This window comes from Vipera ursinii, assembly GCF_947247035.1.
Source record: "Vipera ursinii genome assembly, chromosome: 5".
NCBI lineage: Eukaryota > Metazoa > Chordata > Lepidosauria > Squamata > Viperidae > Vipera > Vipera ursinii.
This window is the reverse complement of record NC_139518.1, coordinates 55,993,619-56,014,203: the sequence shown is the minus strand read 5'-3', so window position 1 is coordinate 56,014,203 and position 20,585 is coordinate 55,993,619. Positions and strand designations below refer to the sequence as shown.

Genomic DNA, 20,585 nt, shown 5'->3' with positions numbered 1-20,585 from the left:
TCTTCATAGTATTATGTATGGGTTTATCTTCTCTCCGTGTATATACAGTATGTACAACTAAATTCTTTGACAAGCCAACAAAATAATTCTGAGTCAAATAATTAATCTAATAGCCTATTCCTTTATTCAGAGGTTAGTATTTATAAGTTCAGTGGCAGTGAATGTAACGTAGCTGTGAAAAAATTCACAGCCTGAGGGACTAATTAAATATGCATTTAGTTGGGAGTAAGAAGGACTGGCTATAAAGTAGCAGCGTTGACTGAAAAAAAATATGGCATATAAAATTTCTAAAATTGCATACGGTTCATGAACAACAGTTCATTTAGTGACCATTCAAAGTTAGAATGGCACTGAAAAAGTGAGCTATGACCACTTTTCACACTTGCAAGCACTGTCGCATCCCCATGGTTACATGATCAAAATTCAGATACTGGGCAAGTGGTTCATATTTGTGATGGTTGCCGTGTCCCGGGGTCATGTGATCCCCTTTTGTGACCTTCTGACAAACAAAGTCAATGGGCAGTCCAGATTCACTTAACGTGCCATGTTACTAATTTAATAAATGACTCACTTAACAACTGTGGCAAGAAAAGTCGTAAAATGCAGCAAACTCACTTAACAAATGTTTCACTTAGCAACAAAAATTTTGGGCTGGATTGCGGTCGTAACCCGAGGACTACCTGTATTCTGATCCAGGGAATATTGCCATACCGACCTAATACCCCCAAGGCCAAGCCTCCCAAGGCAGTCCCCATTGCATTGCCTCTTTCTTCATCATCGGTATAGACACTGGCTAGCATACCCATCCCTGCATAAAAAGAAAAGAGAAATAAAAACCACTAGACTTGTCTTCGGCAGACAGGAAATTACACTAAGATATGAACAATCACCTGTGAAACATTTATCTTCACACATCCAATAAACTGTCCTTTGGAAAATCTCTTAAGATCAGGGAGGGAGGGGTGAGAAGTCTCTCCAACTGTAGCCTATTTAAGGCAATGGGGCCGTTAATAAAGGAAAAAAGATGCCCTTTTTTTAACTTGCTCTTTTCTTTGCAACCCTTTACCAGAAAGTGGTATGCAGGAAAGGAAAATGGATATAATCTGGAATTCTCAAAAATGTGAAGAATTCCATCTAGAAATCTAGAATGTCTGCAACACGCTCTAAATGACATAGTACGTATCAAAGCTAACCCAATCTGAAAAATGATTTTAAAGTTTTTAATGGCAGAAGAAAACATCACACCCATTCTTAAGAAATTCAGCGCTGTCTATAATTAGAAACCTCATCTTAATTGTATAAAAATAATAACAATAAAATGGTTTGCAATTTGATCACGTCCTTTGTAAAGAAAAGAATAAACAGCAATAGCCTCTACGCTGATGTACATGTTAGAAACCTACCAGCTACAGAAGAACAAGATGAACCCACACCTTGGAGAGCTCTTGCAATCACAAGTAATTTATAGCTTTCTGAAAAGGCAAACACTGGGGTGGGGGAAGCAGAAGAAAGCATTAAAAAAAGGATTCACCCTATCTAAATTTAAAGGTTAAAGCTTTTTATATACTCTGTGATTAACATTCATTTAATCTAGTTTTCTGTAACTATCATGTGAATTTCAATGCTAACTGCATTATTTTCTTTTATTTCATTTAGTTATTATTGCTAAAATGTTTAGCCTCTTGGTGACACAATATAAAAGTAACAAATGTAGAAAGCTTCTTATCAAAGCAATATTTGTTCCAATATTTCACAAAACCTTCCCATAGCCAAGATACAATTTAACTGGTTTAGGAGGATTTTTCCCTGAAGATGGACAAGCAATTTCCAAGCCTCTGTGGGGAATACGCATTGCTGTATAATAAATAGAACAATTCAATTGAAGAAACCACTCCAATGAATGAGAGACATTCAAGGGCATTCCTCTTTCCATTGGGCTATGGCTGCTTTTCATCTGGCAAGTAAGAAAAGGCAAGATTAAAGTGCCTTATTTTTCTACACATGCTCTCCCTTCTGGTTCAATGGTACGGACTGCATAAGAAAACATTTCAGCTCAAAGCATGTCCTAAACAACAGTGGCAAAGGGAATGGCTATATTAAAAGGTAAAGGTTCCCCCGCACATGCGTGCTAGTCGCTTCTGACTAGGGGCCGGTGCTCATCTCCGTTTCAAAGCTGAAGAGCCAGCGCTTGTCCGAGGACGTCTCCGTGGTCATGTGGTCATGTGGCTGGCATGCCAAAGGCGCACGGAATGCTGTTACCTTCCCACCGTAGTGGTCCCTATTTTTCTACTTGCATTTTTACGTGCTTTCGAACTGCTAGGTTGACAGAAGCTGGGACGAGTAACAGGCGCTCACTCTGTTACGCGGCACTCGGGATTCGATCCGCCAAACTGCCGACATTCTGATCGACAAGCTCAGCGTCTTAACCCACTGAGCCACCGCGTCCCTATGGTTATATTAACACTACATTATTATGGCACAGTTACAATCTATGGAAAGAAGTCTTGTCTTCATTGATGTTTTAACCAATGTTTTGCTTGTCTTCATTGATGTTTTAACCTCTAGTGAAAGCTTTATATATTCTTAGAACCAAAGGATATCCAGATTTGACCATTCAAAACAGTATTTTGTTCCCATCTCTCCTTCTCTTCTGTAATACTTGGGGATGTAGGAGAAAAACAACACTTACTTATTGTTGAAATAAACATGATGCAGAAGCCAGCAAACATGGGGACCTGATAGCCTATCCTGGAAAAGAAAATTAATACTAAATTTTGACTTTTTACATATGGTTTTCTGTATCTACAACAGCTGTTTCCTTTTTTTAGGAAACTGAAAATAATATTTGATAACAGAGCTAGGTGACTTTTTGAAGGTCAGAGAACAACTTTGAGGGGGCAAGCATCTTGAAGACATGTTGCTCATGTAAAATGAGTGAAAGTACAAAAGAATTTCATATTTTTGCCAGACTGCAAGTTTTGTTTATTTCACAAGGGTGAAATAATTTCTGGTTCTTACCTTCAATTAACTCTGTCTGTTATATATCACAAATGTATAATTACATTCAAGAAATTGGTTTCGGTGAGAAAAAACAGCATGCAACAGTGCAAAACTTTTTATATTGAAATAAGACTTCATAATACTATAGCCGATGGTGGTTGACCTTTGTGAGAGTATTGTGATGCAAACCTATGACTTCTGCGTGGACCCCAATGATAATCAGAAATCTCTTTACAGATTTCCACAGATTATAAATCAAAACTCACAATTAATTTTATTAACTTAGCATACAGAACCATGTATCAATAATGCATTAGTACCATTAGAGAAATACAGAAATAGAAGGAGTACAGAGATGTACACACGTATTCTCTCGTGTTTCAGGAGATGTTTCTGCGTGAGATGCTAAAACAAGTAAGGCTCCAGGCCATTCTCTGTTAATTCTTCATCAAAACATCAGTTCAGCACCAGATGATATAAATGCAACTTACTATGATTTGCACCCCATGAAAATAAAAGAAGGAAACGTAAAGTTTGTGCAACAATGGTTTTTCCACTACAATTGCCCCACCCTTTTTTAATCTGCTCCGATCAGAGCATGGTTGGTTTTGCTGGGAACCATTAAAAAGGGGGAAAGGCAAACCATTCTGGTAAACCTGCTAAGGAAACTACATAGCTACAACCACTAGGAGTTGAGCTAAACTAATGAGGGAACTATACTTACTTTTATAAAAGACTGGAAACGCTTTATGATTTTTTTTGCTGAAAATGAATAAAGATGAACTAGTGATTTCACTATTCATTGATTAAAAAGGTTTATATAAGGGAAGAAGGAAACCATGATATGTAATTCGGAAGGGGTGGGGGGAGAGAGATGTCAATATAATTGCCCAAAAGAAAACCAGAAGTGCTCCTTTAGATTTCTTTCTTTTTCTTTGATATCTTTCACTTTTTTCACTCTTTTATACCTTTTATACTTTTTCTTTTTATGTTGCTGGAGTTTCTTAAACTGTTCTTCTAATTAAAAAAACCCCTTTTTTAAAAAGGAGCTGAGCTGAACTCAAGGGCATCTCACATTCAAATGAACATGCAGTTGCATCTAACATATAAATTAGACCTAACCATTCCTGGATCTGTATGTTTACATTAGACTCTTCCATCCATATATTGTGAGCCCATTCAGTATGTGAGCCACGCTTCCTATATTACTCTGAATAAAAATTAGTCCTACTTTCTTAAAGTAAGACAACAGTAATACTTGGCAGATTTTAATATTCAAAGTGCAGTGTAAATCTTATCCTGCTCTCCTGCTATTTCATCTAAAACAGACATGTTAAACACAAGGCCCGGGGGCCGGATCCGGCCCGCAAAGTGGTTTCATGTGGCCCACGAAGCCAGCCTTGAAACAGTGAGGGAACGGCCCCCACTGCCTTGGCACTTGCCCCGGTCCCATCTCCTTCTGCCAGAGACCCTCAGATCTGTCCCACTCCTGCCCAGGCCCCCATGGGCACCCTTGATTCAAATGATTTAGAGCTGGCCACGTCCACCCAGTAGGCCATTCGCACTCTAGCCACGTCCACCCAGTAGGCCATACGCACTCTAGCCACGTCCACCCAGTAGGCCATACGCACTCTAGCCACGCCCACCCAGTAGACCACGCTCACCCTGGCCATACACACCCGGCCCCCTGAGGGCAACCGCAATGCTGATGCGGCCCTCAGTGAAATTGAGTTTGACACCCCTGATCTAAAACAACTATTTTATTTGTTTTATTTTAAATAACAGTAAGGCATAGGCTCAGGGTTCATTCTATCCTTGCACTTTTGATTTCCTAATATTTTAGACTTTTCAGTTGAGAATTTCGCTGATAAAATTGCTATTACTTTTTATATAACTTTACTATTTTATGTGCTTTGGTTTTATTTCTTGTAGTCAATACGGTGGGGCATCATATATAACATATACTGTATAAATATAATTAATAATAAAATAATAATCATAATGTCTTAAAAAAACTGATTTACATTACATAAAATAGATCATCATGTGCTGCGGTGTCTTATGAGAAAGCACAAATGCTGGGCTCTGCCTCACCAATCTACTCGATTCTTTCAGTAAGTTTAAAATAACAAAGCAATATCACAACTAGATAACTAACAGTAACCAAGAAAATTACGTAGGACACGTCAATGAAAAACCAGGATCCACAAATACTGGTTGGCAGTCAAATGCCACGATTCCAAATCCTTTGGGCCCGATAACAAATGGTACCCAGTTCAATTGGAGTAACACAAAAATCATTGGCCATGCTACTACTCGCCACACTCGTGAGTTCATTGAAGTCTGGCACTCCACAAGCAATTCCATCAAGAGACACATTGACCTACAACCAGCCTATGAACCCCTCAGAATCAACCACACGGCCAACTAAAGACAGCACCGGCCCTCAATCAACCCATAAAAGCCCCCCGTTCCCACAGCAGTTCACTTCCCAATGACCCTGACCTGATGTAATCGAACCATCACAAGACTCACTGATGACTCACACTCACCAATCACATGACACATCACAAGATCCTCACTCAATACATGCACACCTGAAGCCTTTATAAACAGAAGAACACTAACACTGACATCTCCTAAACCAGGGGTAGGCAACCTTGGGTCTTTTATGACTTGTGGACTTCAACTCCCAGAATTCCTGAACCAGCCATGAATTATGGGAGTTGAAGTCCACGAGTCATAAAAGACCCAAGGTTGCCTACCCCTGCCCTAAACTCTGCTGAAGATGCTACTTAGCCTGGTAACAAAACGTCCAGAAACCAACCCACAAACCCGGAGAATGAACTTTCACACTCACAACTCTAGAGTGGCCCAACCAGAGCCCTGACTTGAACCCTACTGAACATGTCTGGAGGGACCTGAGAATGGCTGCCCACTGACAGTTGCTATCCAATCTGACTGAGTTTGAGAGGATTTGCAAGGAAGAATGGCAAAAAATCCTCCAATCCAGGTGTGCAAAACTTGTCATGCCACACCCCAAAAGACTTGAAGCTGTAATTCCTGCCAAAGGTGCTTCAACAGAATACTGAGTGAAGGGTCTAAATACTTATGCTAATGTGATATTTCAGTTTTTCCTTTTAATAAATTTGCAGACATTTCTAAAATTCTGTTTTTATTTTGTCATTATTGGGTATTGAGTATAGATTAATGAGAAAAAAAACTGAATTTCAACAACTGTAGAATCAGGCTGCAGCACAACAAAATTGACAAAAGTGAAGACGGTCTGAATACTCTCTGAATGCACTGTATATGCCGCTCCATAGTGCTTTACAGCACTCTCTGAGTGGTTTACAAAATCAGCATATTGCCCCCAACAATCTGGCTCCTCATTTTACTGACTTCAGAAGGATGAAAGACTGACTCAAGATTGAACTCTTGGTTATGGGCAGAATTAGCCTGCAGTACTGCATTGTAACCACTGATCATCAAGTGCACAACAAGCTACCTTAGGAGGGTGTTGTTTGAAAAGTAACATAAATATGTTTACAATAAAAATATATTTGAAAGCTTAGCTGGAAGTAAGTGCATAATTTTCACTCACCACTTCCATATTATTACTGAAGAGCTTGCAACAGTTTTACTCCTTCTACAAACACATCTATCTATGGGTGCCAGTCAAAAAGCAGAGAAGGAACAAAGTTGAAAATTATTTCAAATAAAATAGATGGTAAATAGAAAACTGACTTATTTAGAGATGATATAGCGCAGGTTTATTAGCAATTCATTTTAATAATATGTATCAGTGAAAGCCACCAATAAATTAAATAAGAAATAAGACGCACACATAATAAAGCAATTATTTCTCTAAAAAACAAATACACAGGTGAACAGAACAATTGAAATATATTTTATTACGTAAGGAAAAAAGAAAACATACCTGTTTGTCATAGGTCCTATAAAAGGGTTAGTAAGTAATTGGACAGTTGCTTTGGAAGCAAAAAGCAAACCAACTTCTACATTTTCATTCACCAATTCTTTGTCTTTCTTTGGACAGTCTGATGGAGTTGTCGTAGTCATATTGATCACCATTTGCTCTGTCTGAGCCTGATAATCACCTTCTGGCCTTGCTCTTTCAGAATTATTTCCAGTAACTATTGTTGAATTGTCATAATAAGAAAAGATGCTTTGCAATCTGTTCGGGTTGACTGAAGGAGTCTCTGGTCTAATAGTTTGGACATTTGTTACATTTTTGGGGTGTCTAATGCTATACAAATAACTTGGTATTATTGGCACTGAAAACAAAAAGAGAATAATTGTCACATAAAGGCATATACACATGTCACAATTAAACATAACAAAAATAAGCACAAGGCTGCACCTTTTCTTTCATAAAAATCATAAATGAAAAAATAGCTAGTTTTCAGAACTTTTCATCATGGAGAAATTATTATGTTTGGTTTTTATCAAAATAATTTATTTCAACAGAGAAGCTACGAAAGGAAGCAGTTAAATTTGATCAAATTTTGTACTCTCTGATACCTGTGTTTAGGCTTTTCATTTTTCTTCATAATCTTATAAGTGAATTGTTTCATCATTTCAATTTAATTTAATTCCTAACATCTTCTAACATTTGCATGATACTTGAAAATGTATTTCATATTTGTATTGTTATACAGCATTATTATTTTAATAAGAACAAAAACCAGCTGTATCATAATCAAGGCAATTTAGTTTATAAGATAGTTCTAAAAAAATTTGAAAACATAGCTATCTGACTAGTTTGTTTCCACAAGTTCATTCATAAAATGATTAGAATTCAAGTAGCTGCTCACTCTTTTCTATATTGGATGAAAAAATGTGATAGGATTTATCAATATTCAATCCAACATTAAATTTTAACAAAAGATTGAGGAAAAATATATTCAAGTCTTCCCCAATTTACTCAGAATTCTGTAAAAGGACTTCCGGTTTGTGGTGCGCAGCACTTCCGGACATTCAGGAACAGCCTGCTTCCTGCCGTCCATTTCTTTCTTTTTTGGAGGACCCTGAAAAGGGTCAAAAATTGCCCTGGAGGGGCAATTACTGAGAGGAGGACTTTCCTGCGATCGCAGAAGGGCGGCAGCCCTCTATTGGAATCCGGAATCATCTCCTTTGGCCCGAAGAAGAAGAGACCGGCCATAAAGATGGCCGATCATTAAGCCGCTCCCTGCCAAAAGCCAAAGCACTACCTAGCACTAAGAAGCAATCTGGAGGACCTGGGTAAGCTTTTACCTTTCTTATTCCCTAACCATCTTCCTGTGGGACTTTCCTGAAAACCTCCTTCCCCATTTTTTTGAGAAAACAGCAAATATCTACTCTGGGAACAAATCTTAAAGCCTCAAAGCTACAAATGAACTTTAATTTTTAAGAAGAGACTGGACAGCCATTTGTCTGAAATGGTATAGGGTTTCCTGCCTTAGCAGGGGGTTGGACTAGATGACCTCCAAGGTCCCTTCCAACTTATTATTATTGTTATTAATTAATTAATTCAGCAAAGAAATTAAATAATTTCATCTGTATTTACTAAAAAGCTTCTATTTGTTGCTGGGAATCCACTACCCTATCTTTTCTCTAAGCTGTGAATTAAGGAAAAAAATTGGACTAATCCTACAAAAGTTCTGTATTAATTTGGAAAAAGAAAAGAAAATTCCTACATTGCATGTTATATGTAACTGGTGACATCTTGTGGCGAAACCTGGTACAGCAAGTAAATTTCCTTTTTTTGTTGTGAGAGCTCACTGAATAACAGAGCTGTCCTTGACACTAAGATAAGGGTGGGAACACCTGGCACTGAATACAAGTCTTCAGGAGGTGGAAAATCTATGACTATTATTAAAACAGCCTCCATGGAAGATTTAACTGCAAACAACAATGAAATGGATGAATACATCCCACCACTTGATTATAAACTGATATTGGATACGATTTTGGCAATGACAGAGCAAATTAAAGCCAAATTGCAAGAAAAATCTGACAACTTAAAGCTACCAAATCAAATTTTGATTTTAAATGAGGAAAAGATAACCCAAAATCAAACAGAAGAAGTGGAAACTAATACTAAAATAGGAGATTTCAAAGAACAACAAAAGCAACCTACAGAAGGCCTTAAAGTCCAAACTTCAATGGCAACTACAAAACTTGCAACCCCAAAAGCAGCAGCACCTGAGGAAAACAACACCAAGACTGAAGACACTAAAGGCCTTCAAATACAATATATTGAGCATTCAATTAATCAAAGGACAATCATAATACCAGCTACTACTTTCTACCTAACCCAGATAGAATTGGAAGAACAAAAAGATTTGACTGATTTAACGACAACTATATTATATCAACCATCAAAAACTGAATTATCAAAGCAAAAATACAATGGTTACAAAGGGGACATCTTCCTTGCAAAACTGACATTTGGATACGCTCCCTGGATTCAGATAAGGGGTATAGGAAGAAAGGAAGATACATTTGAGATTTTAAAGATGCCAAGAGGGAAGCATGATTGGCACAAAAAGAAGGCAAGAGTTAGATTTTAAAAAAACTGAACTTATTTCTCTTTTGGGATTCCTAAAGATAGACTATAAAAATATCTTTTTTATGGATTAAGGGGAATCCCTAAAAATATAACTGATTTTACATTTAGCTTTTAGATCTGTAAAGGTAAACAAATGTAAGCTTTTAGAATATAACTCCAAACTATATCTTAGAACTTGGAATGACATATCAAAAGATAGTATTTTAATAATTGATGTACGGTCAAGATGACTTATAGAATATTCAGTGGTCACTTTTGAATCATAGTATAGAACCAAGAATTTTATATATAAAAGATAGTATTTTAATAATTGTTGAACGGTTAAGGCAAAAAAATATTTCTAATAACTGGTGATTTGTTAAGATGAAAATTAGACTTTAATGGTAAAACATAACAATGCTTTGTAATGAACAATATAAGTTTTGTAGACAAAATAATTATTCTTTATTGAAATAGGGAATTGTGGGTTACCCAAAAATTAAGCTTTTTCCTATATACTATAGGCCACTCTGGAATATCCTATTGCAATTAGATAAAATTTAAAAACAGGATATTGATATGTATTACTGAAACTATATTTTAGGTTTTGTTGATTGACTAGGTTACAACTAGAAATGTACTAACTTGCCTATTTTGACTATGTAATAACTAAGGGAAGTAGAGAGGGCATCTCTGTTGATGTAACCTGAACTATTTACAACCGGTTATTTCTTATTTTAACTACCCAACCAACATATTGTTTCACAAATACATGTATATGTAAATATTAAAAAATCAATAAAACTTGTCTAAAAAAAGAATTCTGCAAAAGTATTCCCCATATGATTGAAATAGGGAGTTAAATTTAAAAATGCAAAAACATCTAAAAACTTGATATTAAACATTATGTGCAAGCTGACTTTTGCATGTCCCAGGCATTAATATAACTATGATTTGAATAAAATTCCAATCCTTTAAAAGCTAAAGATTAAAACCATATGAATGCTATGCCCGTATTAATTTATATATCCTTTATCCACAGCAATTGTTTCCAGTGCAAGGTATAAACATCAAATAAACATCCTAATTAGAACAAACACAATAAACATCAAACATAGAACCAAAGAGGTTACAATGACAAATCAGCCTCTATAAAGTTCATCTGGAAACAAAATACTAGGCATATAAAAGTAACAATAACCTGGTATGTAAATGAATTCAATATTGATATCAATTAGTTGTCCAGGAAACACCACAGAAAAAGGACAAGTTCCCCTCTTCATAATGGAGTTCAAGGAACTACGATTGTATCTGTTATACTTTTAGTTATTTCAGTAAAAGAAGCTTCTTTTTATTTTTGTAAAACTGCTAAATAAAATATAAATAAGGAAATAAATAATGATATTTTTAGTCTTGACTTTTGTAACTGGAACACAATGTAACAATTAAATACAATTGATTGCATTTGACATTTCTTCAAGAATTTTGAAACTAAAATTATTCTTGTATTCATTCTATAAAATAATCTACTTGATCCCTGAAGAGCAGGAATCAAAAATATTTATGTAGGATACTCTGGTTTCTCTTCAGATTGTATAAATCTTTCGCCTTTTACTAAAAATATTTATATAGGGTTGGATTTAGACTGCCAATCTTCATTAACCTGAAAAGATTTTAGATTAACTAGTATTCCACATTAATTTCAGTTAATGTGCACTTCTGGTTTTATTAATAACTCAGTAATTAGCTTCCTATTTTTATCAGGAACATCCAAGATTCCAAGTAGCTCTGGAAAAGATTTATATCTAATATTCTGAATAGTTGTTGCAATTAACAGAGATAATATTAAGGTAGTCTCTCCTTCACACATTCTTTACAAGTATACATAACAGGTGTTTTCCAAGAAAAGAAATTTGATACAGTTTAATAAATTACATACAGGTTAATGGTCCTGTATAAATCCTATTCAATTTCAAATCAACCTACTTCACATGAGATAGTAATTATTTTAGGAAATTAAGGAAACAGAAAGAAAATGAGTAAATAGGGCAATCTGTATATGGTTGAAATTCCCAGCAGCATCCTAATTATATAAATGTGTGAGAAAGAAAATGAGGACTTTTAAAATAAGAGGAGGTAGGAAAAATTACTTGGCAGGGGATATTAATGACAAAATTATTAATCATTTAAATGAATCATGTTTTGCAAATGTCTGGATTTAATTACTGTGTGAACAATCCTATTTATTCAGGAAACCTTTGAGTTGAGATAAGTGAATGGCCTTCAGCACATATGTAACTGAAAAAGTAGGGATATGGAAACAATTTAGAAAGAGATATTTCCATGCTTCAAAAACTAAAATATAATTTCGATATCAATGTAACAACAAACACATAAGAACGCTAAGATGTCAGAGCATCACCAATTCCTGATAAAGGTAACCTAGTGAATAGGAAAGCCATAAATGACTATTATTTATATAGCTGTTCAAATAACCACACTTGCTGGTGGGGAAAAAGCTGCAGAAAAAGGCTTATTCCACCAGGAAAAGCAAGTGAAAGTAGAATAGATGGGAACACTTGGTAAGAAAAATAAGGAAGGAGTGATCATGTTAACTTACAAAAGTTAAATTATTTGGAAAATCTTTTGTCAAAGCATGACAAGGGAAAATTGAAATTTACTTCTGCATAAGAGCAGGAGAAACAGGAACAAGGAGACTACTTATTCCATTTTATGGATCTCAAATTTAATTTTACAAACTACACTGCAAAAACAACATCTAGTGAAGATTTACTTTATATCAGAACAAATTTAAATTGCCAGAATAAAGTCCAATTTTAACAAGTGGTTTAAAATATGTTATGAAAATGTTTCTATGTATTTCCTGAATAAACATTTAAACCATTTGACAGCTACAAACTACTTCATATGTGCATAGCTTTTCCCCATATATCTCCTCAGGTCAGCTTCATTTAAATCAATGGACATATTTCCTGGTATATTGGTACAGGTTTGCTAAATTAAACTATGTTACTTTATATTGAACCAAACAATAACTATGCAGAAAAAGCCATCTTCATTATGGGAATGGAACTGGGGGAACAAAAATAAGAATTGTTCATGCTTATACATAATTCAACAGACTTCAGTGATATTGACAAACTACATTTTACGATATTAATCAACCTGAAGAGTCTGTTGAACTATTAGCATTTGGGGGAATATCAAAATTTGACAAGCCCCTGGTGAATAATACTTATTATTTTGGAGTCTATAGTTGGAATTCTATGAAGTTTTTAATTTTCTCTTGATAATTGCATAGAAATTCTAGTACAGAAATAGAAATAAAACAGTGAAACTTATGCAAAGACAAAAAAACAAGTACAGAGTTCTAAATGATGTTTGGGTTGTTTTAAACCTGAAATTCAAACTAGTTAGAGCAAACACAATTATACACTATGTATGAATCCATCCAATTCATTCGACAGAGAGAAGATAAGTAATGACATGTAAAAGTTTTAAAACGGTGGTTTCATTTTAATGTAAGATGCATTTTCATGAAAAAGAATATACAAAACCATGATTTGCATTGTGAAAATGCTTATTAACACAACTTGATATTTAAATTTCTATACACAGCAGATTTCAAAATTATTCAATTTTACTCATTCTGATTTCAATACATATTCGAATTGTCAAATTTGGGGCATCAGATGGAGGACACTTCTGTGTTAAAGGGGTTTTTTTTGTGTGTCTTTGTTTTTGTCAATTCTTCATCATTCTTTTATTGAAGAGATGCCCCCTGTGCGATGATGGTATGTGAGAATGACCTTGAGAGTTGGGGCAAAGAAATGCTGCCCAGAGAATGGTCAGGTAACAAAAGGCATTGTCTGTAGCTGCATAATAATGGGAGGAGAAAGAGGCTCAGGAGGGACAAACCCTCAGTTTCTCAGACTGAAAAGGAGAGGGTGGGAGATGTGTACTTTCAGACTTGCAAGAATTTGTTAATGTAACCTTGCAATAAAGTAGAATTAGCTCCTCTGGTTGTGGTTTCCTATCTGGTTTACTTGAAAATTCTGATACCTGTTTGGTAAGAGTTACTGTCTTGCCGATTGCTGTATGAACAATAAACAATAACAGTTCACCACCATGGAAGAAAAACGGAGGTTTTGTGTTACCCGAGGACAAATCTTGCTTCAAGTTTTTGTATTGCTTATAGCAATAAAAGAAAATACCAAATTTATGATTTTCCTACAGAATGAGTAGATGTGAAGCCAATCCTTTATAGCAGTCCTTTCAGAATAAGATATTTCTTCCTTTGATAAGAATGCGATGTTTAATTCTCTGATCAGTGTTCGTATATACAAACCATCATGCAAGCCTATTCAATTTCTTGCTGTTTCCATAATGACTAATTGTTGTGACACTGAAAACCTAAACCCTAATCAAATAAGGGTGAAAGAGCCAAAGTCTCTTTCATCAGAAATGACATGCTAATTTTTTTTATCTTTCCTGCCGTTTTGTTTTACAAAAACCACAAAGGAAGGATGTAGCATACACAGATAAGCATACAGACACATGTACACATACGCATGCACAGGCATACACATTTCATGCAGAAGGCTACCCAGAAGCAAAGCAGTTACAATATTTATAGTATCAGGAACTTTTTACTTACCCACTACAGTCAGCAGCATGTTGTCCAAGAGCAGAGCAATGAAGACAATCAACAAGATTAATTTCCGGGACTGCCGACTCTCTCGGAGCCAATTCAGCACACCGAATTCATGCCAAGCCATGGTTTAGTTCCCTCAAATTATGGCTTATAAGGAAAACAAAAAACAAAACAAAACAATATTTTAATGCAATCTAGAATTTTAAACTTTTCTCTCTCTTTGCTTTCATGGCACTCTTTTAAAGGAAGAACTTGATTCTATAATCTGCCAGGGGTGTCATTGCTGCTCCTGCTTGACTATTTCCTTATATTATCCAGCTAAGCAAGTATTTTTCTGTTATCAAGAGTAAAACCATAAATGATGACTCAACACTGCTGTCAATATTTCAACGCCAAGTTATTATACAGAAGTTATTTGCCTTTGGTTAGACCTGGCTACCCACATGTAAAAATAGCCAATGTAAAATTTCATTAACAGTGATTAATAAAGAAAAATAATAATCTAAAAATAAAACCAGATAGACCAGTCCATTAACATATAACATTAACATATAAAAAGATATAAAGTTGTTCATTGAACCAAGAGAAATACTTGAAATCGGATCAGAAAATCTCTCTTCCAGGTCTGTACTGTATTTCAATACTGAAAACAGGTGTCAAGGATGAACTCCAATATACACCTCTACATTGTTTCTGCCATTCCTTCCCAACTGTGCCCCAAAGCACACACATCCACAGTGCTCTGTCTCCAGATTAATCCCTTGTTCCTGAATTGACAAATTCCATAAATTCCAAAGTTCTGTAATGTTAAACACACACACACACACACACACACACACACACAGAGAGAGAGAGAGAGAGAGAGAGAGAGAGAGAGAGATTCTTTTCTCTATGAAGATCCTAGAAGTGCCACAATTTTTTACGGCATCAGCCTTGATGGATTATTATTATTATTATTATTATTATTATTATTATTATTATTATTATTATTATTATTATTATTATTATTATTATTATTATTATTATTATTATTATCCTCTTCTTCTTCCTGGTATTTCTCTACGCAGGTGATGAAATCTGGTCCACAAAAATTAAGCCACTAGCTTGTAAATTGCTATTAAGAGACCTCATTGGTTTGGCTGCAGTCAAAAACCGATGACGTTTGGGGGAGAGGGGAGAATTGAAGGGTAGCAACCAAAGTGAATGGGATAAGTGGGAACTTCGGTACTTTTTAATGCTTCGTCCGGCTCCGAAAACCATTCTCTCCCCTCCTCACACGTCCAGGGCGCTCCAGCATCACTCTTCGGCTATCCTCCTTTCCACCAGTCGCCTCCCCACCCACCCACCCACCCTGTCGCCCTTTCCCACCACTTCTCTTCCCGCCCCGGCCGCTCTTTTGATCCACCGCTTCCCTCTGCCCGGGCGTCTCCCCGCCCTCGCTCCAGAAGCGCGCCGGCGAGGTTCTCTTCACTCACCCGCACTCCTGGATTCCCGCTTCCCTCGCCCCGTCTCTCCTTCGCCGCGCGCAAAAGCCTCCGCGCGCCTTGCCTCAGGACGCAGCCCTGAGCTTCGCCTCGCTCGCTGCCGAAGCGCCAACGCCGCGCCAAAAAAGAGCCCCGCTGCCTCGGAGCAGCTCCGCTTACCAAGCTCCTCCTTGACGTCACGCCAGATTCTTATCTCTCCCCACGACTCCCTTCGATATTGCTTGCTGATGGACGCCAGCCCGGCAACCGAAGCGTTGCCTGGTTTCCCCAGCCGCCCCCCAAAAGAAATTATATATACTGCTCCCTGGTTTTTTTGGGGGGGGGCGTTTTGTTTCCTCCTCCTCCTCCTCCTCCCCCTCCTCCCCTTCTTCTTCTTGCCCAGTCTCAAAAGTAAGCGCGTCCCTCATGCCTGGAACGAAGGAGGAAGTTGCCTTGTGGTAAACCGCTACAGAGCCTGAGGCACTTTTTGCAAACGTCGAGAAGAAGTAGCCATCGCTGGCAGTGCAGATGGCTGCTCCGCCACGCTCCTCGTGCAGCTGCTGCGCGAGGGGTAAATACTAGGCAGACCGTGTGCCAACAGCTCATTAAGCCAGCTGGCTTTACTGGCGTCTCCATCTTCGGACGCAGTGAACAGGAGGCTGATCTGCTTTGTCTAATGTTAAAAGCAATACTTGCCTTTGGGGCTTTCCTCACTTGCGGTTTCCATCGGCACCAGATTGCCCTAGCAAGATACCCTTTTGGCCACAGGCGCAGGCTTTGTCTTGTTCCTGGCAGAGAATTTAATTAATTTATACCTTTCTCCTGGCTCTCCAGGGTAGCTGACACATCCTTTTAAAGAAAAACAGGTCCTGCTTCCTCAAGAAAGGAAAGTGAGGTCTTGCAAAGTGCAACCAGAAGTGTGTCTTGGCTGAGCAAGAAAGCGTGGCCAGGCCCACTACCTTAGGCTACTAGTCAGCAAGCTCTACCATCCGTGGGATATCAAACAATCATTGGTCTGAAAGTACTGGTAGCCAACTTATGAGAAGGCATCTGATTAACAAGACAGCCTGGGTGCTGGAGAGTTCTGAAGAGAGAGTTCTGATGTGAGCTCCTCTCCCAGATTAGATGTCACAGTTCCAAGTCCTCCTACCACAGCTGGGACCACTTTGGCCTTTACTTTCCATATGTTGTCTAGTTCCTCCTTTGGGCCCTGGGACTTCTGTAGCTTCTCATACTCCTTTCTGCTGTTGCTATCACTGGGCATTGCTACATCTATCGCCACTGCTGCTTTGTATTCTGTGTCTGCTACCACGATGTCTTGAATGAATTGCTAGTACCTACTTGTATGTCTGGTTCTGGAAGTCCCACCACATCTTAGTCGTCTGATTCTCCATGACTTTCTGTGGAATCTCCCATTTGGCCCATATATTGCGTGGATGTTCCTGTACGCAATGCCAACTATTGGGTTGAGTCATTCAGTGTATGCTGTTCCTGCTTGCATCTCCATCCTGGCACTATGTGTTGGACTATCTCTGAGGTCTCTGCATAACCTGCACCTTGTGTCCCGTCTAATTATCAAAACCATAAATCACAAGTTCATTGTTTCTGTTGTACTCAATCTGTAAGTGGCTTCCTCTCAGCAATAATCATAGATACTGTCCTTTCTCATAACAAATCAAGTCAGTTTAGCCATCTCAGCAAGTTTCATCATCTTCATCAACCACCTCCACTGTGAGGAATGCCAGTCTTTCCATTTTTATGCATACAATAATCTCGCTGCAGTTATCATATACAAAAACAAAGTTTCATGACATTTTTGCATTTGTTCATCCATCAATTCCCCCCTCCAAACCCCTTTGGTTGAAACTGTATATTAATCTTTAAAATCTTTTAGGTCAGTGTGTGTAGTTGAATCCAAACTTTTCTATGTTTTTACATACTAAACATAATACAATGTCCTTTCTTGTTCATATATCCAACATAAATTTGAAGTGCCTTTATGCATTCTAGACAATTTCTCATCTGTAAAATGCTTCTTGTGCTGAGAGATTTGCATTAAATAATTTTCATAAGAGAAACCTATTAGTGTCTTACATCCATGCAGATTAATTTCCATGCCCCCCCCAAAAAAAGTCTGCTATGCTTATCAGTCAATATAAATTTTGGTTTTAGTTGGGGCTTTATATATAAAGCAATTCTTTCTTTTTTTAGCAAAACACCCAAAATTTTATAATCAATTTTCATCCTGTTTTCTAATGTGTTTTTTTTTGTCAGCAAATTATATCTAGTTTTAATTTTTTCAAAACTTTTCTCTTTTGATGAATATTTGTTTTATTTATATTCCACATTAAGCTTTTGTAATCCACAATTAAGCTAAAAAAATTAGAAAAATGGATACTTGTGGCATCTAGTTCAGTATCATCCCTTTCAAGTTCCTGTTATGCTCATTGAAGCTTTTGTGTAGTTTCCCCTTACAGCTCTATTTGAATCTTCCCCAATTCATCTTTAAATTTTCTACAAATCCCCTTGCCTTCTGGGCAGAATTCCAGTGGCATAGCGTGGGGGGTGCAGGGGGGGCTGGCCGCACCGGGCGCAACATCTGGGGGGGCGCTCACACTCGCAGCTCTCTGCCCCTGCCTGGCTCACTCACTCTCTCTCACTGCAGTGCTGGCTGTGCGAATCCGATCCGATCTGCCGGGTCACCGCCCACTGTGGAGGGGGGGGTGCAAATTACTTGCCTTGCCCCGGGTGCTGACAACCCATGCTACGCCACTGCAGAATTCATTTGCAACTCCTACTGTTTAAAAGTAAAAATCACACCTTCCAATGTGTCCCATTGAAATTGAATCTTTTTCTGTTTTAATCTCTGTGAAAAACGAATATTTTCTTCTCTTATGCAAGATGCTAATAGGAATTTCTTTGCATCTGCATTATCAGTCTTCAGTCTTATATTAAATGCGCTGCAAAAAGTTGTTGCTTTGTGTTCTTTCTGACAAAGTGCACCAAAACATCCCTTGGGACATTTCTTATTCTTGCAAATCTTGAATTTATTCTATATACATTATCAATTTCTGCCTCTGTATCTTGACAACCCAATCCAAAAGTTTTAATAACCTTTTTTTCTAATATTTTCATCAGAAACTTCTGAAATTGCTCTAAATCTCAAAAAAAAATTTCTTCCAATAGATTCCAATAGAACCAGATTCCAATAGAACCAGATTACAAAAGTAAATAGGTTTACAAGCACACTGTTGCATTTTTTTTCCAACATCCAGCCTGGAAAAGGAAGTTGTGAGAATTCAGTGACTACACACTAGCAGTATTGTCTGTGGACAATCTACATGAACAACCGTTTCTCCAATTTTTTTAAAAAAGTTCTTTTGATTAGTTCTGAGAACTAGCTGTTTCTAGAATTATCAGAGCAAAGGGAACAATCTTGACATATTGCTCCACTATCTATTTCCATACATTTCTCTATTTTCAACTTATAGCATCTTCATAATATCACTCAGGTATCCCTGTGCCTTACCCTCATAAAGGCTGTTTTCACACAACAGCTCTAGAACAATGTTTCTCAACCTTGGCCACTTTAAGGTGCATGGTCTTCAATTCCCAGAATACTTCAGCAAGCGCATGCTGATTGGAAAATTCTACACGTTTTAAAGTTTTAAAGTTACTGAGGTTAAGGAACATTCTGTACATGGTATTATAGATCCTACTGTTCTAATTTGTTCTGATGATGAGTGCCAGAACTTTAGAATAGAAGGAGGCTGTTTCAGTAATTGTGACATCCATGCAATGTTCACAGTTGTCTAGTGAACCATGAACTCCTCTGTTGCTGCTCAGCCCCTTCTTAAAAGAATAATCTCTGCTACCCCTAAATGCAAATCTGCTGACCACATCATGACAAATCCTCTCCTCCATCTATATTTTGCTTAACTTTTTTAACCATGCAGAACAACTGAGAGCTTGCTTGCTATTTTACAACATTTTGATTGGTCCTAATAAAACTATTTCCTGAGTTATATGAAGAAATTAAAAAAAATTATAAATCAATAGTGTCTTCCTCTCCCTCTCCATTCTGCCCGCCACCCTCTTTATATGCACATCTTTCAGTTTTCCAATAGGAAGCCAAACACCTATGTGTTATGACTGTAAACAGATATTTACTGAAATTTAAATTGGAATCCAATGCAACAAGGGGGGAAGAAATCCTTACTTAGTCAAAGGTACATTAATGTCCTTTTATGAAACATCAATTGCAATACTGAATTATGGGGGAAAGGAATAATTTACACATTAGAAATACTTCAAAGAAAAAAAGAAGACGTCTTTAGCTGTAATGCAGTCAGATTTTCAAAGAGAATTCCACATATGTTGTGCATTAGGAGAGAAGAAAGAGATTTCCTTATGGCAGGATATATTGTAAACATCTTGCCATAAAAGATATCCTCTCCAGCCTAGTTACTGTTTATTCTGTTCCTTCTATTGCCTTTTCCTCAGTGGAGTGCATGGTGGTGATGGCTATTTAGTGCTGCTCAAGTTAGAATCATTGGTTTTCTTAGTCTTTCAAGCTCTTTCTGCCTCCAAGGAGCTGACATTCTCACTGCCAGATACAAAAGCCGATATAAATTAAAAGGGATCTTGCCAGCACCTTTAAAACAAGTGGCTAAAATTGTTTCCGAGAGTACTTATTTGTGCACAGATATATTATTAATACTTACATGGTGGTAACCTCTAAAGGTCAATGTGCTGGATTTTCATTGCACATTCAATGGAAACTCAAGATATATTTAGTCAGTTTATTTTTCCGTGGATGTGATTGAAAAATTAATGCCCTTGTTAATTTGATTATTGTATGGTTGGGATCGTGTTCACCAACGAGTGAAAACTTGCT

At 37.2% G+C, this 20,585-nt stretch overlaps 1 protein-coding gene across 4 annotated transcripts in view; it reads right to left on the bottom strand.

Annotated features, from left to right (window-relative positions):
* The window catches only part of SLC18A2 (solute carrier family 18 member A2), a 49,442-nt gene extending 33,424 nt beyond the window's left edge, over positions 1–16,018 (bottom strand). For 2 of the 4 annotated variants that reach the window (XM_083363389.1, XM_083363392.1), the window contains exons 1-6: positions 15,701–15,770; positions 14,229–14,372; positions 6,941–7,295; positions 2,690–2,748; positions 1,404–1,487; positions 716–808 (exon numbers count right to left, since the gene is read on the bottom strand). In XM_083363389.1, coding sequence (XP_083219515.1) covers positions 716–808; positions 1,404–1,487; positions 2,690–2,748; positions 6,941–7,295; positions 14,229–14,349 — 712 coding nt within the window. In that variant the 5' untranslated portion in view covers positions 14,350–14,372; positions 15,701–15,770. Of the gene's footprint in view, positions 1–715; positions 809–1,403; positions 1,488–2,689; positions 2,749–6,940; positions 7,296–14,228; positions 14,525–15,700; positions 15,771–15,868 lie in introns of those variants that run through there. The other 2 variants (XM_083363390.1, XM_083363391.1) reach the window with 2 other exon arrangements.
* Positions 16,019–20,585: the final 4,567 nt, after the last annotated feature.